This window comes from Nannobrachium achirus, assembly GCF_963921795.1.
Source record: "Nannobrachium achirus genome assembly, chromosome: 2".
In the NCBI taxonomy this organism is placed as follows: Eukaryota; Metazoa; Chordata; class Actinopteri; order Myctophiformes; family Myctophidae; genus Nannobrachium; species Nannobrachium achirus.
In genome coordinates this window covers 66444053-66470951 of record NC_137811.1, presented here as the reverse complement: position 1 = coordinate 66470951, position 26899 = coordinate 66444053, and the positions used below count along the sequence as shown (strand labels likewise).

The following is a 26899-nucleotide window of genomic DNA, read 5'->3' as shown; positions in this document are numbered from 1 at the left end:
AGGGGTTTTACCTGGGTAAAGAGGACTGGTGTTAGGGTTTTTACCTGGGTAAAGAGGACTGGTGCTAGGGTTTTTACCTGGGTAAAGAGGACTGGTGTTAGGGTTTTACCTGGGTAAAGAGGACTGGTGTTAGGGTTTTACCTGGGTAAAGAGGACTGGTGTTAGGGTTTTTACCTGGGTAAAGAGGACTGGTGTTAGGGTTTTTACCTGGGTAAAGAGGACTGGTGCTAGGGTTTTTACCTGGGTAAAGAGGACTGGTGCTAGGGTTTTTACCTGGGTAAAGAGGACTGGTGCTAGGGTTTTACCTGGGTAAAGAGGACTGGTGTTAGGGTTTTACCTGGGTAAAGAGGACTGGTGTTAGGGTTTTTACCTGGGTAAAGAGGACTGGTGTTAGGGTTTTTACCTGGGTAAAGAGGACTGGTGTTAGGGTTTTACCTGGGTAAAGAGGACTGGTGCTAGGGGTTTTACCTGGGTAAAGAGGACTGGTGCTAGGGGTTTTACCTGGGTAAAGAGGACTGGTGCTAGGGTTTTTACCTGGGTAAAGAGGACTGGTGCTAGGGTTTTACCTGGGTAAAGAGGACTGGGGTTAGGGTTTTACCTGGGTAAAGAGGACTGGTGTTAGGGTTTTACCTGGGTAAAGAGGACTGGTGTTAGGGTTTTTACCTGGGTAAAGAGGACTGGTGTTAGGGTTTTTACCTGGGTAAAGAGGACTGGTGTTAGGGTTTTTACCTGGGTAAAGAGGACTGGTGTTAGGGTTTTTACCTGCGGGTAAAGAGGACTGGTGTTAGGGTTTTTACCTGGGTAAAGAGGACTGGTGTTAGGGTTTTTACCTGGGTAAAGAGGACTGGTGCTAGGGTTTTTACCTGGGTAAAGAGGACTGGTGTTAGGGTTTTTACCTGGGTAAAGAGGACTGGTGTTAGGGTTTTTACCTGGGTAAAGAGGACTGGTGTTAGGGTTTTTACCTGGGTAAAGAGGACTGGTGCTAGGGTTTTTACCTGCGGGTAAAGAGGACTGGTGCTAGGGTTTTTACCTGGGTAAAGAGGACTGGTGCTAGGGTTTTTACCTGGGTAAAGAGGACTGGTGCTAGGGTTTTACCTGGGTAAAGAGGACTGGTGCTAGGGTTTTTACCTGCGGGTAAAGAGGACTGGTGCTAGGGTTTTACCTGGGTAAAGAGGACTGGTGTTAGGGTTTTTACCTGGGTAAAGAGGACTGGTGCTAGGGTTTTTACCTGGGTAAAGAGGACTGGTGCTAGGGTTTTTACCTGCGGGTAAAGAGGACTGGTGCTAGGGTTTTTACCTGGGTAAAGAGGACTGGTGCTAGGGTTTTACCTGGGTAAAGAGGACTGGTGTTAGGGTTTTTACCTGGGTAAAGAGGACTGGTGCTAGGGTTTTTACCTGGGTAAAGAGGACTGGTGTTAGGGTTTTTACCTGGGTAAAGAGGACTGGTGCTAGGGTTTTTACCTGGGTAAAGAGGACTGGTGCTAGGGTTTTTACCTGGGTAAAGAGGACTGGTGCTAGGGTTTTTACCTGGGTAAAGAGGACTGGTGCTAGGGTTTTTACCTGCGGGTAAAGAGGACTGGTGCTAGGGTTTTACCTGGGTAAAGAGGACTGGTGTTAGGGTTTTTACCTGGGTAAAGAGGACTGGTGTTAGGTTTTTACCTGGGTAAAGAGGACTGGTGTTAGGGTTTTTACCTGGGTAAAGAGGACTGGTGCTAGGGTTTTTACCTGGGTAAAGAGGACTGGTGTTAGGGTTTTTACCTGGGTAAAGAGGACTGGTGTTAGGGTTTTACCTGGGTAAAGAGGACTGGTGCTAGGGGTTTTACCTGGGTAAAGAGGACTGGTGCTAGGGTTTTTACCTGGGTAAAGAGGACTGGTGTTAGGGTTTTTACCTGGGTAAAGAGGACTGGTGTTAGGGTTTTTACCTGGGTAAAGAGGACTGGTGTTAGGGTTTTTACCTGCGGGTAAAGAGGACTGGTGTTAGGGTTTTTACCTGCGGGTAAAGAGGACTGGTGCTAGGGTTTTTACCTGGGTAAAGAGGACTGGTGCTAGGGGTTTTACCTGGGTAAAGAGGACTGGTGTTAGGGTTTTTACCTGGGTAAAGAGGACTGGTGTTAGGGTTTTTACCTGCGGGTAAAGAGGACTGGTGTTAGGGTTTTTACCTGCGGGTAAAGAGGACTGGTGCTAGGGTTTTTACCTGGGTAAAGAGGACTGGTGCTAGGGGTTTTACCTGGGTAAAGAGGACTGGTGTTAGGGTTTTTACCTGGGTAAAGAGGACTGGTGTTAGGGTTTTTACCTGCGGGTAAAGAGGACTGGTGTTAGGGTTTTTACCAGGGTAAAGAGGACTGGTGTTAGGGTTTTTACCTGGGTAAAGAGGACTGGTGTTAGGGTTTTTACCTGCGGGTAAAGAGGACTGGTGTTAGGGTTTTTACCTGGGTAAAGAGGACTGGTGTTAGGTTTTTACCTGGGTAAAGAGGACTGGTGTTAGGGTTTTTACCTGGGTAAAGAGGACTGGTGCTAGGGTTTTTACCTGGGTAAAGAGGACTGGTGTTAGGGTTTTTACCTGGGTAAAGAGGACTGGTGCTAGGGTTTTTACCTGCGGGTAAAGAGGACTGGTGCTAGGGTTTTTACCTGGGTAAAGAGGACTGGTGCTAGGGTTTTACCTGGGTAAAGAGGACTCGGGCTAGGGTTTTTACCTGGGTAAAGAGGACTGGTGCTAGGGTTTTTACCTGCGGGTAAAGAGGACTGGTGCTAGGGGTTTTACCTGGGTAAAGAGGACTGGTGCTAGGGTTTTACCTGGGTAAAGAGGACTGGTGCTAGGGGTTTTACCTGGGTAAAGAGGACTGGTGCTAGGGTTTTTACCTGGGTAAAGAGGACTGGTGCTAGGGTTTTACCTGGGTAAAGAGGACTGGTGCTAGGGGTTTTACCTGGGTAAAGAGGACTGGTGCTAGGGTTTTACCTGGGTAAAGAGGACTGGGGCTAGGGGTTTTTACCTGGGTAAAGAGGACTGGTGTTAGGGTTTTACCTGGGTAAAGAGGACTGGGGCTAGGGGTTTTACCTGGGTAAAGAGGACTGGTGCTAGGGTTTTACCTGGGTAAAGAGGACTGGTGCTAGGGGTTTTACCTGGGTAAAGAGGACTGGTGCTAGGGTTTTACCTGGGTAAAGAGGACTGGGGCTAGGGGTTTTTACCTGGGTAAAGAGGACTGGTGTTAGGGTTTTACCTGGGTAAAGAGGACTTCTGTCTGCTCGTCCACCGGCTCTGTCTTCACTCTGACTCGACCTGGATCCTGTTGCAGGAACGGATGGAGACCTCCGACACACGACTGCAGAGACAAAACATACAGTATGACTGTTAATGTCAGCCTTCCTCATATGACCTGGCATTAGCTAAATATAACCTGCTGACGTCCCTGTGCCTTAAGGGTAAGGATATACCTAAGGGTAAGGATATACCTAAGGGTAAGGATATACCTCCTTGGATAGTAGTATTGATGTTGTTTGGGGCGGACGTGGCTAAGTGGGTATAGAAAGCTCGTCTGGTAATCAGAAGGTCACCGGTTCACCTCCGTCCCCGGTCTGGGACCTGTATTTCTCTGGTGTGTTTTCTAAACCCTAACCTTTAACTTCACAGAAACTATGCCTAAACCTAACCTTAACCTTAACACTAATCTCACAAACACTATGCCTAACCGTAACCCTAACCTTAACCTCACAGAAACTATGCCTAAACCTAACCTCAAAACCACGTCCACCTGGGTGAAACAACAGGAAAAAGAGAGAGTCCAGCCCCAGTCTATGTGTTAAAGTGTCCCTGAGTCACTTAACCCCTCGTGGGTCCATTTGGTTCCATTTGTTACACTCTCAGGGTTAATAAAATGAACCCTGATTAGTACCACCTGGTATGGATGTTTGTCTGCAGCCCTAAAGTCACAACTGCTGCAACAACTGTGTTCCAAGATAGTTGGACAACCACTTCAGAGGCTATATACGACTACAGTATGTATGATAACAGCATTCTAAAGTTGGCAAGGAATATTACCTCTAACAATAGCCCTGTGTATATAGAGAATATAGGTTGCTGCCTTCAGGAAGGAGATACGGTGTTCCAGCATACAATAAGGTCAGACTAAAAAGGTCCTTTGTCCATCAGTCAACGGGGTAGCCAGGGGTAGGCTAGGCGGTGGACATTGCTCTTGTCTGTATATCTTTATGTATGTAACCCTGTTTTGTCCCATGTGTTATGTCAAATGTGTATATGTTTTGCTTACTTGGCTGCTGTGTCGCAAGACAAATTTTAGTGCAAATTGACAATAAAGTACTATATCATATCTATATCATATCATCAAAACGGTTAGAGAGGGATGTGGATCATGGATGTGTCCTCACCTCTGTCGCTGTGCCGAAGCTGCGGTCCCGGGTTCGGTTCCTCCTCCTCTCCCTCATGGCCTCCTCCAGGCTCAGCTCCATCTGCTGCTCCTGTTCCGTCCTCCAGGGGGCGCCACCACAGTGCTGCAGGGGCGAGGAGGCGGAGCAGGGGGAGGAGGAGGAGGAGAGGGGCAGGCTGGGGCTGGGGGTCCCCGAGGGCGTGCCGGCGGGGGGCGCCAGGAAGACGGCTGCGTTGGTCAGGCCGCACTGTTCGCCCGGCGCCACGGTGACCGAGACCGCGCTGCTGGGGAAGCCAGTGAGCATGCGGTATCCGTCTGGAACGCCGCCGTTGAGAACTCCGTTGGGAATTCCTCCGTTCGGCTGAATGTGGACCAGGGGTTGTTATAGTTAACGGATTTTCCGAAAATTGTGAAAAGAGTCCAAGCCCACAACGCGTCACGATGCGATGTGTTGAGGGCTTATGGATCTGCACATTTTAAACGTTTTCTGAGCTTACTGAATCCTGGTTCGATTACCCCGTATCACAGCAAAAAATAAAAAATAAAAAATGCTATATACACAGCTGCCTTATTGGAGAGAAGTTGGGTCTCTTCTCTCTTCCTTTCAAAGGTGTTACAAATGATTCTAATGAAGGCTCTGTTCCACTTCATGTAGCACAGTGGATCTCAAAACCTTTATTTCAAAGAAACCCGTAACTCTGAGTCATACACCTTTTAAGGGGTCATTTGGAACCCCCAAGGAACCATGAGGGTCCATGGACCTTACTTTGAGACCCACTGGTGTAGCAGAGTGAGCCAACATGCACAATATCAGCACCCTGACTCTGTTTGACCAGAATGGACCAGAGCCTTCATTCGTATCATTGGTAACACCCGTGAAGGAAGTGAGAAGAGACCCAACTTCTCTCCAAAATGGCTGCTGCGCATATAGCCTATTAAAAGAACTAACGACAAGATGCGAAACTATAATAATAATAACCTGGATGTAGACGCGTTGGCTGGGGCTGGAGACGGGCGAGTCGGGTCCGGAGCTGGAGGAGGCTCCAGAGCTGCCGGGGGGGCTGTGGCCGGGCGGCGGCGGCGGCAGCAGCAGCGATGGCGCGGTGGGGGTGGGGGCGGGGATGGGGGCCGCTGAGGGGTGGGGCTCCAGCTGGCAGAGGGGCGTGGGGGTCAGGCAGGTGTGGGGCAGCTGGAAGGGCCGCAGGCGCTGCAGCAGGGCCGGCTTGGTGCCGGAGACCGGCAGGCCGCGCTTCCTCAGCTGCTGACGTAACTCTGACACCTGAGGAGAGAGAGGGGGGGGTGAGAAACGGATGGGGGAGAGGGGGGAGGGAGGGGGGGTGACAGTGGAAGGGGCAGGGGGTCGAGTGAGTTAACATTCACATTTCTTTGCCATGGGGAGTGTCTGAGAGAAAAAAACTTCTCATGGCAAAGAAATGTGAAATGTTTAACAGGGCCCATTCCTATACAAACCCATTGTAACTTCAAACTGCATTTTAACCATGATAGATTCATCAAAAACACCTGTTGTTTTTCTGGTGACTCATACTACCCTACTAATATGTGAGCTGGCCGTGTTTTTTTTCGATAACTTTTTTCATTTATTTTTTATATTTTTTTGGAAAAATGGAAACAAAATGTATTTCAATAAAGAATTATTAGAAATAAATGACAAAGGTTATAAAAAATAAAAACAGGGCCAGCTCATGTATTAGGAGGGTGGCATGAGTCACCAGAAAAAAGACTCTATCACGGTTAAAATGGAGTTTGAAGTTACTAGACTGGGTTTGTATCGGAATGGTCTCTGGATGGTGAGTGTCTGATAAAATGAATATCAAATATCTAAATATTGAATCAAGCAAATTAAAATCTGTCCAGGGTGTTCACAAAAGCCTGATTAGACGATGAAATTAAAGTTATCCCTTTAAAGCCTGGTTCAGGCCAAAGATTTGCGACGAGACAAAACCACAAAGCCCCCGATTTACATAATACCGTAGAATAACGGATCGATAAATTAAGCATTAGAACAGAGATAAATGGCAGCGGTCTGAGTTTACCCTTAACAGTGTCTACATGCTGCTGGCATTTAGATTTACATGATTGGGATTGGGAACTCTGTGCCAAGGAGTGTGGTTTATTCTCTGTGTGTGGACCTGTAAAACCCTTGGAGACCGTAACGGTGATAAAGAGCTGAACAAATAAACAATATTTATTTATAGAGCTCTTTTATCACTGACTCATATTATGAGTAAGTAGCCAACATGCACGTGTTGGATAGGACACAGCCAGCTTCAAGATAAGTGGAGTAAATAGTAAAAAGAACAGCACTTACTTTAAGTGCTGTTCTAAGGTACTTTTACTCAACTTGAGTATTTCCAATTGTCAATACTTCTTTTACTTCTACTCCACTACATCTCAGAGGCAAATATTGTACTTTTACTCCGCTACACTTATTTGAAAACTTTAGTTACTTTGTTGATTTTGATTATTACTACAAAACATAAATTAAATACATTTGGTCCATCTACAATTCTACAAGCTCTAGATCTACAAATCTACAAATCTACAAGCTCACGTGAGCTTGTAGATCTGCTATTTTCAGAAGATTTTTATGCCTTTTGAACGTATGTGAAATGGGACATTCTGCACAATGACAACTTTTACTTTTCGTACATTAAGTACATTTTGATGCCAATACTTTTGTACTTTTACTCATGTAAACTTTGAATTCCAGACTTTTACTTGTGACAGTATTTCTACATTGCAGTGTTGATAACTTCACTGAAGTAAAACATTAGAGTACTTCTTCCACCACTGTTAGCAAGGTGTTTGATCTCCAGGCGTCTTACCGTTAGGTCGACGAGGTTAGCAGGCAGCAGCTCGGGCTTGGGGGCGGTGCTTTCATCCACAGGGGTGTGGCTTGTCCGCACGGCGACAGGCTGGGGGTTCTGGGGCGTGGCCCCCGAGAACCTGACCATCTGATTGGCTTCTCCGCTGCAGATGGCAAAAAGGAAAATGAAATCTCATCTCCTTGACGAGCTCGTCCCCTCTTCCCCTCGTCCCCTCACTGAAACAGGACCCCTCTCACCTGTCTCCTCGCTGTCATTGAATCTTCTTCATCTTTTAATTGTAATTATTCTGTTTTGTATGTGTCTATGGAGTTAAAGGGGAAGACCACCCATTTTCAATATTGAACTATGTCATTAACACATTCCCCGCCATTTAACAATACCTTCGTACTCTATGGTGCCTCTGGTCTCCATAGACTTCCATGTAATTCATAGTGCACGGATCATGCACACCCATGCCTAGATAATGCACCACGTGTGTCCACATTGCTCACAGCTTTCAAACAAAAAAATCCGAATGGAAATCCGTTCAGGCATTCATGAGATACAAGCCATTATGTTTTCCTAAAATGTAAACAAAGATGGCTGCCATGTTTGATAGATGGGGTTGCTATGGGGGTTAAACATGCAATTTCGCGATTTCTATCATGCCTACTACATTTTTTTGGGGTCCAAAAATTTTTAAAAAAAAATTTTTTTTTTAATTTTTTGAATTTTTTTCTTTTTCAAAATGGCGGAAATTCTCGGGACTATCGGGCCTGGCAGGGAAAGGCATTGAAATAATCTCGGGACTATCGGGCCTGGCATGCAATGAGTTAATATACCTTAGAGGAGTTGTGTGGAAATAGAAATAAAGTTCCCCCCCTTCTGTGTTGCCTAGAACTGGAGGATTGATTTGGGGGTTTGTATTGTAAAGTACAACTTGATGACATCACACCGTTGTACTTTACAATACCAACCCCAAAATCAATCTTCCAGTTCTAGGCAACACAGAAGGGGAGGAACTTTTTTTCTATTTCCACACAACTCCTCTAAGTTATATTAATGACTTCAATGAATGAGTTCAATATTGAAAATGGGTGGTCTTCCCCTTTAACATTACTCTAATAGACCACCGGGTGTGGTTATAATATGCAAATGCCTTCCCTGTGTATTTTTAGTTACTTCCTGAAAGCTGAAAGCCTCTGAGTCAAAAGGCCCAACTGAAAAACACTGAGTTAATGACATCATAAAATCATCTCCTCCTTATGGGAACCACCAGCCTGAATAATGGCACCCCATCTTTAACTAAATCCTGCCACCCCTCCTCTCAGCTCTTGTTGCCCATTACTTGTCCTGGTAGGCTTTCTTAATTAATTGAGCATTTCTAGGATCAAAATAACTAATGGTCCTGTTCTCCACCTGCCAGCTACCTCGGAGGAGTAGCGGTCTCATGCTTTAAAGACCGACAGATAAATTCCCCGGGAGCAACAACAAATGTCACCACGTTTGTTGTTTTATTTATATGCTGTAATTGTGGCATACGTTTTTGTCTTTGTTCTTTCGTCTGCAACAAAGATCTAAAAATACATAGATCTCAAACAGAGATCTTTAAGCTTCAGTAAAGCCCATTTTATTTTATCTCACTGTAAAAATAAAAAAGTCATTTGTCTCATTTTCCTCTTTTTATCCGTTTGGCAGTGCGACGATTCGTCATCGCTTTTCTGTGTTGTATCGCTGGATACGTGAATGAGGTCAAACTGAAGTGAGAGTCTGCATACCTGGGCACAGCATTAGCTGGTTGCTGCTGCTGCTGCTGTGTTGGCTGTTGTTGGTATTGTTGCTGTTGCTGGTTCTGAAGGATCTGCAGCTGCAGGAACACCTGCTGTTTCTGCAGGAGATGAGAGTAGGCAGGGTCGATGGGCTGGGCAGGGGTGGGGCTCTTCTTGCTGGCCCCTCCCACTAGAGGAAACGACATGAATAACAAACATTTAAAAATATATATATTTGTCGAATAATACGTCGCTTTCCAAAAATAATAGTTTTTTTTTGAGTATCACTTCCACCCAAGCTAGCTCCAACGGTATATCAAATATTTATTTGTTAGATATTTGCCATTAATTACTAGTGATATTAACCCATTCAAAACGGGTACACATTATTGTGTATCATTATTTTATGCTTTAACTATTGAAAATCAAACCTCGGTTCGAAGTGGAGCGGTGAATTTGAGCAGCTGTACCCTATGTGAGTGAGTGAGTGAGTGTAAACTGTGCCTGTGAGTGAGTGGTGAGTGTGCCTGGCCTGCACAAAACAGCGCCCCTCCTTTAACTAGTGTTTTGTGTGTGGCCACTCAAGGTATTGCCAGGCTACGGACACGGCCAGCCAGCCACCCAGCCACCCACCCACGGACATACCTGTTCATTGGGAGCGCTTTCACCGCTCCAAAAATAGCAGATATACAAGCTCACAGCGCGGCACCGAGTGCCGCGGCGCTGCGAGCGCCTTCTAAGGTTTTTTTTAAAAACCCATGTTTCTATGTCAGCAATCTGGCCAGCCATCGTCAAAGAAAAAAAGCTTGTATATCTGCTATTTTTCACTGGTTAAAGCATTCAATAATTCTAGGCCTAAATGGGTTCAACTTTTACCAGTTTTTTAACAGTATGCTAATTGTCAAAAATGTGTTTAGTTAGCCCATAGTTTATGAATGCTGCAGCAGCATGTGGGCTTGGTAGCGTACCTGCGGCCCCAGTGCCAACTCTCTGGTCAGGGGGAATGTACTGGTGGTATTTGAGTTTCCTCATCTTGGGTTTGGTCTCCCGCGGTTTCCGCGGGCGGGGGAGGCGGGTGGAGGAGGCGAGGGAGGGGGTGAGGGTGGTGGAGGCCGAGGGGCTGGTAGGCCGAGCTGTCTGAAAGGACCAGGACATGGAGACAAGGAGTTAAATTAAGTTCATTGACCCGGTGGGGCCTTCCCTCTAGACCAGTGGTTCTCAACCATTCAAATGTCTAGGTCTCCCCTTAACTCTGACAGTGTACAAATGGAACCAAATGAACCCTAAAGGAACCCACAGAGTCCCTAGAATCCACTTTGAGAACCATTGCTCTAGTCTAGACCAGATATCTTTGCAGAAAAATAACACTTTAATGTAATAATTCGTCACAGTCAGACAGAAACCTTCTATCTCCATGTTTCAAATGTGTATGTTTTCTTTCATAAAGTAAAGCAGATCTACAAGCATACAACACCTCGCGGTGCAAGGCGTTGTGTGCTTGTAGATCGGCTATTTTCACTATCTTAAATCGTTTTTAAAATTATAAATACAAAACTAACGGTCTTGGACATACAAGGTTTTCACCCGACAACAGCAAATGCATAAGTATTCATGAAAATATAATTTTGCACAAACAATAAATTAATAAGAACGATATTTTGAGTTCAAACAAAAAATAATGAGACCTGAAATGACTGACAACTACGTAACCACGTAACCCCAGCGAGGTACTGTATGTTCTCTGTGCCAGGAGGTAAACGTACACCCGAAAACGTCATGTCAGGTCATGTCATGTTGTGTGACTCAACGTGATTTATGTCAAGGTCATACCCTGAGTCCCTGATATGAAATGCGAATGCGAGACCTGAGCCAACACACCGACATGGAGCTGACAGTGTGTGTGTGTGTGTGTGTGTGTGTGTGTGTGCGTGTGCGTGTGCGTGTGCGTGTGCGTGTGCGTGTGTGTGTGTGTGTGTGTGTGTGAACCTGTAGGGATCCTATATGAATTGTGTTCTGAATTGACAGTAATGAATGCAGAGCTGAGGTCATGGATCCCTGCCTGACCTGACCTTTGCGTTTAAATGAAAAACATGTACAGTGTTGTTGTTGCACCTCCATCATCATCACGGCTCAGAGAAACAAATGACAGCCGACGTGTTTCGCACCGTTGTTGTTTTTTTTTTTTCCTTTCTCTCTTTAGGGCTAGAATTATTGAATGCTTTAACCAGTGAAAAATAGCAGATATACAAGCTCGCAGCGCGGCACTCAGTGCACTCCGAGCTTGTAGATCTGCTATTTTTGAAAAAGTCGTGAAAATGTGTGCAAATCTTTGAATATGTATTTTCAAAGCGAACGTTTGTAACTCAAATTTTGCTTCTGGGTGGTCCCTGGAACTAGATATTTTGAGATGCGGGTCCGTGGCCAAATACATATCATTTTGGGGGTCCTTAACATGAAAAGGTTTGAGAACCACTGACATAGTAGTCTCTCAAGAACAGACTAACTGAGCTCCAGTTAAGTGAAAAGGACCTTTTCTTTGACGATGGCTTGCCAGATTGCTGACATAGAAACATAGGTTTTTCAAAAAACCTTAGAAGGATTCAAAAGACACTATAGAATCGGGTCAAAATTCAAATGTTCACGATTTTTCAAAAATAGCAGATCTACAAGCTTGCAGCGCGGCACTCGGTGCCGCGCTGTGAGCTTGTAATCTGCTATTTTTCACTGGTTAAAGCATTCAATAATTCTAGTAATATCGATATCGAGGTAATCAACAACATTATCGAATATCGAAGGTTTTCCTAAAATCGCCCAGCCTTGATGTGCATACTGTACTGTATCTGGAGGGTTGATGGGTACAGTAGACAGTAAAAAAATAAACATTTCTGACTGCAGTGGTGTAAAGTAATAGGTACTGTGCTTAAGTACAATGTTCAGGTACTTTTACTTTACTGGAGTATTTCCAAATGTCAATACTTTTACTTTTACTCTACTACAACTCAGAGTCAAACTTTTACTCCGCTGCAATTATTTGAAAACTAGTTCCAAGATAGTGATTATTACAAAGCATACATTAACCACGTCAGCTCTATTTAAACATTGGCTATTTGAAAATAGCCGATATAAAGCTCACATCGCCTCACAATGCGACGCGTTGAGAGCTTGGAAATCTGCTATTTTCAAAAGAGTTCTTGGGGAAATCTTACATTTATGATAACTTGTGAAATGAACACTTTTATCCGTCTGTAAAAGGTGCCCTCTCCAGACCATTCATGCAGTTTTAACTATGGTGAAAGCATTCAAGAGAATTGCCTTGTCCAAACTCTCCTGAACTTGAATACAGCATCTCATGCTGAAAGAATTGCCCTCTCTGTGTAGAGAAATCCATGCCGTTACGCCACATCTCCAGTATTGCCTTTTTAATGCTTAAGTTTAGTGAGGTTTCAGTAACGAAAATAGCCGACCTCTTGTGAGCTTGGAGGTCTGCTATTTTCAATATTTTCACCAAAGGCCCTTTTAGAAATGTCAGCCCCTGCCTCTCTAACATTCTCTGTACGTCCCTGGACGTGACCGTGTCCCAACAGAGTATTTCTACATTGTGGTATTGATACTTTTATTTAAGTAAAAGAATTGAGTGCTCTTTCCACCACTGTCTGACCGACCGACAGACTGACCGAGGCTACAGTACAATGTTCACAGGCCCAGTTAAAGCCAGGTTAAACGTGGTTCAAAAGGACAGGCTGATCCTGTGCCTTCCTAACGAGCCCCCAGCCGGTTACCTTTGGCAGCAGGGGCGTGGCCGGGGACGAGGTCACGTACATTCCGCCGGCTCTCCCGGTCGTTGCCGTGGAGGTCGCCTCGCCCAGCGTCATGCTCATTGGCTGGTGGCCGGTGCCCTCGGTTGCCGGGAGCAACACCAAAGCCGACTGAAAGGCACAGCAAAGAAAGGAGAGAGAGAGAAAGAGGGAGAGAGAGAGAATGTCAAAGTGACACCATATGAGCCTATTAATACACCTGTCTGTCTGCTAACATTTACTCTCTCCAGCCAGTGTGCTCTGGAAATCTGATGCGCTCATCAAGACCCCCTCACAGATATTCATTTATTAGTCCAGCGTTCCTCAAACCTTTTCATTCTTCAAAGGCGACCTCCAGTTTGATATTATGCAGTATAGGCCACACAGACCCCCAGCTGATACTTATGTTATGTTTGGGACTCTAATCCAGTGTTTACTCAAACTTTCAGATTTCAAGGTCTGCCCTTAACTCTGACAGTGTACAAATGGAACCAAATGGACCCGTTAGGGTTCATTTGGTTCCATTTGTACACTGTCAGAGTTAGAGACTTGTATGGGTCAATTTAGGCCCCCCTAAATGAACCCACAGAGTCCTGGAATCCACTTTGAGAACCACTGCTCTAATCAAATCCTGTTCATTTAATCCTGTGTCCAAATGGAACCAAATGGACCGTTGCAGGTCCATCCACCTCCTGAGAAGCCGCTGTCACCCACACAGCCGGGCCTGGCCTGGCCTTTGGTGTCATTGATTCTGTCTTTTCGGTACAGTCAGACAAATGCGGTAACAACATTTTTGGAGATACTTGATATGTGCAATTAGTGCAGTATCACTTCTTGTATACCGACCGACTTTGCTGGCCGGTTGAACCTATAAGGATGTCACGATTGTCAATACGAAACGGAATTGATGTTCAAAATGTCAGAGAAAAACAAAAGAAAAACAAATCGACATTCAATTTGTTTCAGTGAATGGAAACTACAAGCAGGATCGAGGTTCTCATTATTTCGTTCAGTTAATCATGCATGAACACGTCCAAGGGAAGCCACGGGGATGTTAATATGTTAAACGTTTTATTATTTGAGATTCTCATTTGTTATTTATACATGTTATTCAAATAGAAGGTACTTATTGAGAAACAAGTTATTATAGTTTGTAAATCAAGACTCAACAGCGAAAATGAATAATGACATAGCCAGCAGTACTGGGGAAAATACCCCAAACCGTTTTAATCAAAAATCTTAATTTCTTTTTACGGCACACATTTGAAGGGTAGATTATATATAGTTCATTAAATATTTGCCTGCAGTGCCTTGTTATGGTTTTAAATGCTCTTTGAGGCGTCCCTTTAAATTTAGGCCTAGAATTATTGAATGCTTTAACCAGTGATAAATAGCAGATATACAAGCCGAGTGCCGCGCTGCGAGCTTGTAGATCTGCTATTTTTGGAAAAAGTTGTGAAAATGTGTGCAAATCTTTGAATATATGTATTTTCAAAGCGAACGTTTGTAACTCTTCTGGGTGGTCCCTGGAACTAAATATTTTGAGATGGGGGTCCGTGGCCAAATACATATCACTTTGGGGGTCCTTCACATGAAAAGGTTTGAGAACCACTGACATAGTAGTCTCTCAAGAACAGACTAACTGAGCTCCAGTTAAGTGAAAAGGACCTTTTCTTTGACGATGGCTGGCCAGATTGCTGACATAGAAACATGGGTTTTTCAAAAAATCTTAGAAGGATTCAAAAGACACTGATAGAATCGTGTCAAAATTCTAATTTTCCACGATTTTTCAAAAATAGCAGATCTACAAGCTCGCAGCGCGGCACTCGGTGCCGCGCTGTAAGCTTGTATATCTGCTATTTTTCAATAGTTAAAGCATGAAATAATGATACACAATAATGTGTACCCGTTCTAAATGGGTTGAAACCCATTTAGGCCTAGAATTATTTAACCCATTTAGGCCTAACCTATAGTTAGGACTGAATCAGAAATTAGCCTACAAAAACAAATATTTTGCTACATACTGTACATGTACTGTAAGCCCCTCCCATCAGGGCCGATTCTAGGGTAGAGCGAACGGTGCGGTCGCACAGGGCCCCGCACCTGCAAGGGCCCCGCGCTAGGCTTGGTTAATTGATTTAGTTTTGTTTTCATATAAAATCTTCACACAAACACCGCAATCTGCAGGACGGAGACAGAGCCTGTCAAAGATGGCTGTGATATCTCCCTGACAACCAGCAACAACCAGTGAAACGGTTGACTGTCCCTTCGGGCTATGGGATTTACTGTATCTAGTTTTGAGACACGGGATCTTACAACTTGATTCAGCGTTCCCTTCCCTTCCGTTACTTACTTATGAGAGAGTTGAGAGAGAGAGCATCATATCTGCGCGAGGTAAGGCCAGGGTAATATTCTACTAAGTTATGAGAAATCCCCTCATCTGACAACATGACGATCTTGTGTCTGATTGATAGCCTAGTAGTAGTGAAGTAAATACATGGTCCCATCCAGCTATTGCATTCATTCTGCAGGAGTCTGCTTTGTGGCCGTGTACAATAAAAGCAGCAGAATAAACATATGCTTCTGTCTAACCGTGTTAGAGGTAGAGTTGCTGCATAATTCCATAGCATTTATAGATGCACAGCCACAGAAAATCGTTTGCGCACACGTGCGCGTGCAAGTAAAAAAAAAATGCGCCGGGGGGGGGGGGGGGGGGGTTTCGGACAGACCTCTCTCAGGGCCCCGCATTTCTCCCAGTCGGCCCTGCCTCCCATACACTAAAATGTGTACCCGGCCTGAATGGGTTAATGCTTTAACTATTGAAAAATCTATGAGCTTGTAGATCTATACTATTTTTGAAAAATGATTTTTTTTTTCACCCCTCTGACATCCTCACTGTCATCCTCACCTGAGCGTGACTCGGACTGTGGTGGTTGAGGGGCGGGCCCGCGGGTGACATGTCACTCAGTAATTGGTCACCCGGGAGTCCCGGCGAGCAGGAGAAGGCTGGCGATTGGTGGAGGAGGCCGTGGTGGTGATGCTCGGCGGAGGAGGAGGACGAGGAGCAGGAGGAGATGTCGTCTTCGAAGACATCAGAGGACAGAGGGAAGGACACAGGACCTGAGGAGAGGAGGCAAGGAAAGGAAGGAAGGAAGGTCACAAGGCGGAGCTGAGAGAAGGTGACTTGGAGTTTGGAGTAGGGACGTGTGCAGGGACGTGCAGAGAATGTTAGAGAGGCAGGAGCTGAAATTTCGAAACTATCGAGCCGACCTCCAAGCTCACAACGCGTCGCAACTTCGAGGTCGGCTATTTTCGATGCTTGATTTCTACACAGAGAGGGCAATTCTTTCAACATGAGATGCTGCATTCAAGTTCAGGAGAGTTTTGGACAAGGTAATTCTCTTGATGCTGCCTTCAGGTATGGCATGGAAAGAGGGGGCATTTGCATTTCTTTCACCATAGTGAAAACTGCATTCATGGTCTGGAGAGGGCACTTTGTGTGTGTGTGTGTGTGTGTGTGTGTGTGTGTGTGTGTGTGTGTGTGTGTGTGTGTGTGTGTGTGTGTGTGTGTGTGTGTGTGTGTGTGTGTGTGTGTGTGTGTGTGTGTGTACTAACAGTTGTCCGGGGCGGGTGTGTGTTTGTGCGCTGATGGCTCCAGAGAACCTGGCCGCCGTTGCAGCTTTGCACTGGGATGCTCCGTCTGCCGGGCCTTCTTCTGCCGCTGTGCAGCACACACACTTCTGTCTGTGGCTGGAACACACGCACGCACGCACGCACACACACACACACACACACACACACACACACACACACACACACACACACACACACACACACACACAGAGAGAGAGAGAGAGAGAGAATGTAAGATGAAATGCATTTGGATCCCCATCTGGAATCGATGGGGGTACATTTACTATAATCACATTTTTGTCTTAGGAATGTGACAAAAACAAACCAATTATTATTGAACTCAAGTCTCCATGGTGTGAGTAATCAATAGAAAAAAAGTCATTTTGGGGGTGAACTACTCCTTTAAGTACAGTACTTAACACACTACACAACTGGTTTGTATTATGCCAAAATTCCACAAAAGTATAGTAGGCCTATAGAATTTGAGAAATAGACATTTGAGAGGAACATCTTCCTGCATGGTCCCCAGAAGAGAAATGTTTGTTTTGAGGTTTAAATAAAATGTCTATTTGACTCCTGTTCACACCGAGAGCACACCTAACTATAATGATAATTATAAATGCTAACTATAAAGTGATAACTATAAACGTCAATCATTCTAACTGAGGTGGATGGCAGGGTCCACAGCGCCACAAATATAAGGGAGGTTGTAAAAGCTGTCGTTTGGATCACTCTCAGAGCGGCTTTATGGACGACAGTAACATCGACAGCCGTTCAAAACCCATCAGGAGGACATCTGGGATGCAATGGTGCCTCGCTGGTTCAACCCCCAGAAGGTTGCTGCTATTATAGCGGAGATGAAGAGGGCCATCGTACCGCTGTGCAATTAAACTCCTTAGGATTTAAAAAAATATATATCGGATTGATAAAATTGCTGTTCTAAAATGTTCGTGTCCCCACAAGTATAATCAAACAAACGTGTGTGTGTGTGTGTGTGTGTGTGTGTGTGTGTGTGTGTGTGTGTGTGTGTGTGTGTGTGTGTGCGCGCGCGTGCATGCGAACAGATGGGACATCAATAGTGAGAGAGAGAGAGAGAGAGAGAGAGAGAGAGAGAGAGAGAGAGAGAGAGAGAGAGAGAGAGAGAGAGAGGGAGAGAGAGAGAGAGAGCAACAGGATTGGCTGAACAGCTGTGGTTTGAAGATGCATGTTGCTGTTGCCATAGGTGATGATTTACAGTCGTAACCAGCCTGGGCATCAAAGACTGGTAAACTGGCACACACACACACACGCGCGCGCGCACACACAGACGCACGCACGCACGCAGGCCCGGTTTACTAAGTCTAAGAGGGTTTAAGTGGTTCACTCTCACATCTTCACACACACAGACACACACACGTGGAGACATCCATTCTCTCCGTCTATCACACACACACACACACACACACACACACACACACACACACACACACACACACACACACACACACACACACACACACACACACACACACACACACACACACACACACACACACACACACACGTTTTTTAGAGTGCCACCGTGTTCATTTCATCAACTAAAACTATGAGGAAAATGTCTGCCCACTACCTTTTTTCACTGACGAAAACTACATAAAAACAAAATAAAGACTAAAAACCTTAAAACCTAAGACTAGATATATTGACAATTTCTACTAAAATGTTGGGGGGGGATTAGTGGAGAAGAGGAGTTGTGAGCTTGTAGATTGGCTATTGTCAGCTATTATCGGCTATTATAGATTAGACTAAAACTATAACTTTTCAGATGACTGTAATTAGTGAAATATGACTAAAATGTTATAGTTTTTTTATTCAAATGCTGTCAAAATGAACACTGAAGTGTCGAGAGTAGTAATTGATCGAGAAGAGGAGAGGAGAGGAGAGGAGAGGAGAGGAGAGGAGAGGAGAGGAGAGGAGAGGAGAGGAGAGGAGAGGAGAGGAGAGGAGAGGAGAGGAGAGGAGGAGAGGAGAGGAGAGGAGAGGATCCATGGATGGCAGAGGGTGTGGTGTGGTGTGGTGTGGTGTGGTGTGGTGTGGTGTGGTGTGGTGTGGTGTGGTGTTCTGTCAATCAACTGATATGTTTGCAGGCTGCTTAGAATGGAGCGATACATCTGGGTCACATTTGATTGACAGCTGATGAAAATGCCTGGCTCATTGCAGGATCCCCCCCCCCCCCACACACACACACACACACACCAAATAGCATCAAATGGAAGGACCCACTTGACAATCCTGAAAGGGTTCATGGCCCACCACTTAACTGACCACTTAACTATCACCACTTAACAACTGACCACCTAACCATCAATTAACCTCCACCACTTAACCATCAATTAACCACCACCACTTAACAACTGACCACTTAACGCGTGTTAAGTAGTGGTGGGGGAAAAAAAACATTCAAATGATTTTGTTCATGTTCGTGGCAATGATACGTTCAAATGATTCGTTTCATGTTCACCACTCAGTAGCGTTATTGTCTGTGAATTGTAGTGAAAAACACTATCGCGGGAGCGTTATTATCACATTGCGCGTACATACAGTACGGCCCGCCCTGTGTATGGGGGGAAGGGATGGGGGGGGCACGGACGAAAGCGTGAACATAACAGTTTCAGGAAGTGAACGATGTTGTGTTTTTCTTTTCTGTTCCGCAAAACATGCCTATCATGCTTATTGATTTGTCTTTTAAGCACTTTGTGACTCTGCTCTTAAAAGGTGCAATTATTAGTAGTAGACCAGTAGTAGTAGTAGTAGTAGTAGTAGTAGTATTTATCAGTATCACAAACGAAAACACATTTTTCATGTTAATGTTATATTATCCTTAAATCGTAAAATGTTGCCAATAGTTGGTAACGCTGGATATATAGAGAGAGTAGGGATGGGGAATACAGATAGATAGAGGAAAAGCTGTAATAACACTCAAAAGTGTTACTAATCAATTCGCTGTGTACATGCATATAGGGCTGTCACGATTATGACATCTTACATGACGATTAATTGTCACTCAAATAATTGCGAATTAACTATTTAATTGTGTTTTTGTAGTTGACAATTACATTTCTGTTGGCTTGTAGGTCTTCAAGTTGCACATGGTCGATACGACACATAACCTGAATATACAAAGAAATTACTGACATATTTGACAAGTTTATACTTAAAAAAGAACATTGATAGTGGAAATAGCCGATCTACAAGCTCACAACATGTCGCATCGCGACGCGTTGTGAGCTTATAGATCGGCTATTTCCACAATTTTTGAACATGTTTGAAAATATATTAACATTTTTCAACATGGAAAGAATTATGACGATTATGACACAATAATTGTGATTATGTGAAATAATTGTGATTAGACGATTATGTAATAATTGTGACAGGCCTACATGCATATTAAAAAGCAGGCAGAAAAGAAAAGAAAAGAAAAGAAAAGAAAAGAAAAGAAAAGAAAAGAAAAGAAAAGAAAAGAAAAGAAAAGAAGAGAATATTAATGTAAATCAGGGCATTCACCTTGTGCAGTTTCTGTTTTCACACCACAAGGGGGCGACTTCTGAGTGGCACCATCATCTGTTAAACGCTGTATCAGGAAACAGCAGCAGGTCAAACCAACATACCGTGACCCAGAGCCCAATCACATACACAGCATTTCAAACACACACACACCTGTTTGCACATACATACATAAATATGTATTAATATCGTCACTGTCAGGTGGGAACCTTGTATGTATGTCCAAAAAATAACCTGCATGTTCCAATAGTTCCAGTGTAGATATTATTATAGTTACAAGCTCATGTTAAAAAAAACTTGTGTGACACTGACTGTAGTAAAGTAAGGAATTAATTTACAAAAAAGAAAAAAAAGAAAGAAAACATAAAAGTTAAGATAAGATAAGTAAATACAAGTTTTCTGCCCAACAGCAGCGATATTGGAACCAGTGTTTCACAGTAATGTCTTTCTTTAGACCAGTGGTTGTCAATGAGATTAGACCAAATTTCACCTTTCTTTGTGAAGTCACAAATCCTGGTTATGTTCTCCCTATTTGCCTGTAGTCTGTGGTGATGCTGTGACAATGTCTTCAGGGTATGTGAAAACCAGTGTTGCATTGCTAATTCAATGTTTTGGGCTACGCGATTTTCAGGACGTCACGCGCACATCACTTAACACCTACTAATACAGGTCTATTGATATGCATACAGGCTCAGAGGCTTGTTTCTTTGTTAAAACACCCTGTTGTGACACTAAAGCGTTGTCGAGGATTTAACTTGTGGGATGTTTGGCATCAATGTATGTCCGTGTGCATGAAAGATGTGACACTGGTCAGAAAAGATGGGGTCGGTGACTACCTGTGTGACAAAACTGAGCAATACAACACTGGTGAAAACATGTGAAATCGAAGAGTTTCAGTGCAAAATGACATATCATCCATTTTGGAAGAAATGAGCCTGCTCTTATGGAGCCACACAAGTTCAAGTTTATATTCATCAAGTTACTCAACACTTTGTCTTTGCTTGAAATAAATTAAACGGACCAATGAACAGGTTCTTTGTTTTGTTTTCCCCCCTAATTCAGTATTTATGTTGTACCTATACTGTATGCGGTCTGTTTCTCCAGGTACTTTGTCAGTATAGCAGTGTGTATATTAGTTTTTTGTTGAGTCTGCACATCGGTAAATTGGTGCAAACTTTGCAATACAGTACTGTCAGAGTTTCAATGTGGACACTAAAAGCCTTTGATAGTTTCAGGCGAGGTGGCAGTTCCACTGTGGCTCAGCCCATGCTATAAGTACAGCACATTGCTTTTTGAGGCGGCCTTTATCAATACGGTGAAATTGAACTGTTTCCTCCACCACCACGAGCTGTGAATGCAACAGTAGCAGGGGCGTCACAAGGGAGGGGAAAAGTGGGACTGAGTTACTAGGGCCCAAGGTGGAGAGGCCTTCATTATTTTATACTGTTGAAAAATAGCAGATATACAAGCTCACAGCGCGGCACCGAGTGCCACGCTGCAAGCTTGTATATCTGCTATTTTTCAATAGTTAAAGCACAAAATGTGAGTGAATCCTTGTACCCAGGGCCCAACATTTTGGTGTGACACCCCTGAACGGCAGTGAAGTGAAGCCGTGCTTCCTCGACGGAACGGCAAAGACAAACAGCACCAAATCCCCCGAGGGCCGGAAATTGAGGGGGAAAAATGACTTCAAAGTTTATCTCCTGCACCAGCGAACACGTTGCCGCATGGAACTGAAGTGGATCATAAAGAATTTAGCAGCATATACAGTATATATATACAGTAAGGGATTTCTGCTGTTGTTGATACACAGCCAAAGCCTGGGTGTAATAGCTGAACTCTGAAATGGACCCTGACGCATCCAAAGTAGTCCAACGCATAAAGTAGCTACACAGCATAATCCTATGCGTGTTTATTTAACTCTGAGAGTTACGAAAATGACCACTGAGAATTGTGCTGTTGATTATTAAACACACTTTTGTTCATCCTATTTTGACCATGCACGTACTGTATGTACATCGTCACTGTCGGGCAGAAACCTTGTATCTCCAAGTTTCACATTTGTACGTTTTTTCACCAAGTAAAGCCCTGCTTCATCATACAAGGCTGTCGCACAAAAGTAGTGAAAACGGCCGATCTGCAAGCACACAACGCCTTGCGGTGCGAGGCGGCGTTGTGTGCTTGTAGATCTGCTGTTTTCACTAGTTTGGTTCATTTTTAAAATGATAAATACAAAACGAACGGTCTTGGATATACGAGGTTTCCACCCGACAACGACGATGTTTGACAATGTGCTGTGACTTTTGTCTCCTTGTTTATTTCTCTAATCTTGTACCCTTTTTCCTTTTCTTTCTTGGAATTGCAAAACATTAGGAGAAGCAACGTTCACCCACTCTTTAACGATAACGTTGAGAACACTGAACGCAGCTCCTATGTTTGTTGTCTGACCTCTAACCACGTTAACCGAGACACTATAGTACCGAGCCCCGAGAGACTCCCATCAACCAAGTATAGGGTTTAAGTGTTTTTTTTTTAACCCATTTAGTGCTCCAGACATGAACGGGTTAAATAGCGTGCCGCTCGCAGGGCTCCATTACGCTCCATTGTCTTATTTTGAAGGCCAGAAGTCCATTGCGTAAATACTTCCGGGTTGACGTCATGACGTTATACAACGGGAGCGGTCGTCACACCATGTGGTTTCTAAAATGGCCGATCGATGCCTTTGTTGTTATGTTTTTGTAGCGAGAATCTAATGCCATCCTTGGCTTTAAAAGCGTTGTTTGGAGAAAATGGACATTAAAGATGAGATTCCCCGTCGGCCTCCATGTTATGGGATTACTATTTTGTGCACGTGGATCCGTGATGATGATGAATCGGCGAGGCCGATCGTGCCAGGACCTTCCGCCAGGCTATTGGGTAGGAGAACCGGCGTTACTCTATATACAGTATTTTTCGCGAGTATACTCGGGATCGGCACTCTAAATACTTGAGTATTTTTCACGAGTATACTCGGGATCGGCTAGAAATGAGTTAAAGGGGGAATATGGTTCACATGTGGTTCAAACAGAACCCAGCGGTGAACGTGTGCAGCCGTCAGTGAGCAGAGCCTGACATGACAGCAGTGGTCTCCCGTGGGCTCTGCTGCGGTACATGTTTCATCCTGCTATGGATGGATGCGGTCAGGGACGTGCTGGCCATTGGGGAAAAGCGGGACAACTGAACGGCCGGTTCATTCCCGGCCGGTCCAGGCCGGCCATTAGGGAAAAAAATCGAAATAAAATGTCGGCCTTCGTTCCATTTTGGGGGCTGGGCGGCCAACAAAGTAAATCGTCACTGTCGGGCAGAAAACCTCGTATCTCCAAGTTTCAAATTTGTACATTTCTTTCGCAAAGCAAAGCCCTGCTTCATCATACAAGCCTGTCACACAAAACTAGTGAAAACAGCCGATCTACAAGCACACAACGCCTCGCACCGCGAGGCGTTGTGTGCTTGTAGATCGGCTGTTTTCACTAGTTTAAATAATTTTTTAAGTGATAAATACAAAACAAACGGTTTTGGACATGCAAGGTTTCCACCCAACAACGACAAAATATAACTCATGTAATTGGCCCCACTGGCTTGTCACTTGTCATGATCTGAAATGGCAAATCCAATGAGGGCCTCTCCAACTCTTTTTCCCGGGCTGAATCACGGGCCCAGCACGTCCCTGATGGATGCGGCGTACTGGGATGAACCCACAGCGGTCAGAGGAGGCGCTGCTCTACTCACCAGAGCTTCACTCTGCTCTTTCTCTGCCTTCACTGAGGGACAGGTAGTCTTCAACCCTGCAAGAGAAGCACCACAGAACAGGAAACACGTTAATGAACAGGGTCAGATCCAATCAATCATGCTGTATGATAGAGAAAGAAGGAACTGTACAGTATGTTCTTCAGGCCACGTCGCCGACTGAAAATCCAGCGAAAAATCAGAGTGCTACATCTCCCAAAGGTTTGGCCCATTGAATCCATGTGATGTGTCATTTTGTGTGACATTATTTGTGACATTCTTTGTGATACTTTTTGTGTGTTTTTTTTCACCCACCCACAAACTGTCCTCCCCCACAAGTCAATTTTAATATAAGCTATATAACGAGCTACACTTGCTCCTTATTCCAGTGTATATTCAATTAGCCCTATTCACGGCCCGCCCACTCAGCATCCCCCCTGGTGCTGAAGTCACGTTTTGAAGGGTAAAACCCTACTAAAAGCCCATAGATTTAACACAGAAATCGCAAATGTAATGCAATTTCTGAATAGTAAAGTATAAAATACGGCTAGCATGATCAAGAACACAAGATAGTAAAAGGCACAAAGCATTATAATTTACTTTACCGTTCCTAATAATGATTTGTTGGTTTTAAGTCCAGCTATTTCTGTATTAATTTCCCCTTCAAAACTGACATCAGCACCAAGAAGTTGCTGAGAAATTTGCTGAGTGGGCGGGCCGTGAATAGGGCTAATTAATCGAGTCGATTCAATTCGGTCCATCACTCAAATTCACAGTGTACTGTTACTGTAGCCCACCTAACATTCACTGGCCACAGAGGGTATTTTTAAGACGAACAGAGGCTGTGGCTTCGGCCCTAAATAAGAAATAACACATTGATTGTGGATATACAGTAAATACTCAGATCATATTCATTGATCGTGTTGACCTCAGTGAATCCCTGATCGTTGCAGGAATAACAGCGCATTAACAGTGTCCTGACATTCTTCCAAAACTCCTGTAATTATTTATTGGAAAGATTCCAACATGCCCCAATAGATGTAACCTCTTAAGCCAGGGCTATTCAGCTAGATTAGGCAGTCCATTCTGCATTAACAAACATTGTTTAACCGTTAACCACAGGGGTCTTCAACGTGTTCAGGCCAAGGACCCCTTAGCTGAGAGAGAGATGAAGCAGGGACCCCCTCTACATATTGTATAAATGTGTGATGCAGATTTTCATCGATTTCATAGATAGATTCATAGACTTGTTTGACAGCACTGTAGTCTATGTTGGATTGTGTTTTTAGTTAACTTGACCTTTTACTCTGTACTTGGTCTGCTCTTTTTGATCTCTACACGAAACCTATTTGCAGAAAATAGCCGATCTACAAGCTCTCAACGCCTCGCAGCTTGTAGATCTTCTATTTAAGTTCTCCTCAGAATAGGGATGCGAGGATTCAAGTTGTTAATTTAAAAGAATGATCCTATCACAAAGATGGCCCCCCTGTAGTAACTCTGAGGACCCCCTGTTGAAGACCCCTGCATTAAGACATAACTGGTTAATACTAAGAGCTATAATGGTTAATGTATTATTACTCATCCCTGTGCCATTGGTATTGTACAACCAACCATCCAATAATTATTCATGAAAATATTTTTTTACATTGCGAATATGAAACGTGTTCCTGGGGCCACCAGTAAGTGCCCCCAGGGGGCGGATATGCCCCTGTCTTTAGCCCTATACTTTGTTGTGACAAATTTGCTTAAACTACACATCTACAAGCTCACACCGCAACGCGCCGCGACTCATGTGAGCTTTGTGGATCTGATATTTTGCCATTAACGAGCACACTATAGTTGGCTGGCGCCGCCCGCAACACAGGAACTAGACCGCGGAGCGGGGCTGGCATCAATCATTGGCGGTGGTGGTGTAATCAGCGTGCAGAGATCTTAGAGAGACAAGTTGAAAGTCATTAATGGGACATCCAGCAGCGGCGGTGACACGGGGAGATCCATCATCACAATAATAATCATCCAAACGGACTCACCAGAGTCGGCATTGATCTCGTTCTGACGGCGGTTCTGGATCCTCAGCTGCAGCACTGCAATGACACACACACACGCGCGCACAGACACAGATTAATGCAGGGTTCCAGTTGTAAAAAAAACAACCCGAATTGTGGCTAAAAATCTGTGGTGGAAAGAGTGCTGAATTTTTTTACTTAAAGGAAGACTTCACCACTTTTCAACCTATCTTCATATAATTGGTCCTCACTAAAAAATTGCCTTTTTTTTCTCAGAGGAGGGCTGTGGGCAGGTCAGAAACCCATCGTCTTGTGACATCATCGATTGGGAACCCAAGCTAATAGAAACTGCAGGCTTTCTATTCCTGAAAAGTTGCTATGTTAAAGTGGAAGCCATTGTTCTTGCGATAATAAAAATCTAAATATTTTTTTCAAAAATATTGATGACATTTTTTTGGGGAAAATGATGATGTCACAAGACGATGGATTCTGAACTTCCCACAGCTCTCCAAGGAGACTTGGACTGAGTAGAAAAAAATTGCGCTATTTTATTATGAACATTAGTGAGGACCTATTATATGAAGATAGGTTGAAAAGTGGTGAAGTCCTCCTTTAAGTAAAAGTATCAATAGGGTATGCGCGTGCATAAAGTGAACGGCAAATCGAGTGGCAAAGTGAGTTGTAACGCTGTTTAACTCCATTTCATGCAATCAGATAGGACTTTTCTGTTTGTATGTATGGGCTGTCAAGGCCAGAAGGTGTTTTTTTACCACTAGGCGTTCGCGCATAACTTCCGGGTATGATGATGATGTCACCCGCATATACCTCTATACTGCAATCATGTGCAATGTAGATGTATACTCTGTTACAAGTAAAAGTCTGGAATTCAAAGTTGACTTCAGTAAAAGTACAAAAGTATTGGCATCAAAATGTGCTTAAAGTACCAAAAGTAAAAGTAGGCCTCACTACACAGAAATGTTTGCGTTCACTGCGCAGAAATGTTTTTAGGTTTTTTCAAACTGTCTAAAAATCTCAGAATGCGTTGCATTGCGTAGACCAGCTATTTTCAACCGAAACATATATGCTATAGGGCTGAAGTGGGTAATGTACCGGTATGTTATGTTAATACTCAAAATCTACATAGTAACTCCATTTTTCAAAACATTTTATTGGAGTA

At 44.1% G+C, this 26899-nt stretch overlaps 1 protein-coding gene across 1 annotated transcript in view; it reads right to left on the bottom strand.

Moving 5' to 3' along the window:
* LOC308299846 (uncharacterized protein) overlaps positions 1-26899 on the bottom strand; it is a gene marked incomplete at both ends in the record, with an annotated part of 49593 nt that overhangs the window by 10617 nt on the left and 12077 nt on the right. The window contains 10 exons of the mRNA XM_080743629.1: positions 3218-3319; positions 4383-4742; positions 5484-5660; positions 7228-7372; positions 8988-9168; positions 9947-10115; positions 12758-12904; positions 15681-15892; positions 23647-23775; positions 25747-25800. Of these exons, the coding sequence (XP_080599755.1) occupies positions 3218-3319; positions 4383-4742; positions 5484-5660; positions 7228-7372; positions 8988-9168; positions 9947-10115; positions 12758-12904; positions 15681-15892; positions 23647-23775; positions 25747-25800 (1676 nt within the window). The remainder of the gene's footprint in view (positions 1-3217; positions 3320-4382; positions 4743-5483; positions 5661-7227; positions 7373-8987; positions 9169-9946; positions 10116-12757; positions 12905-15680; positions 15893-23646; positions 23776-25746; positions 25801-26899) is intronic.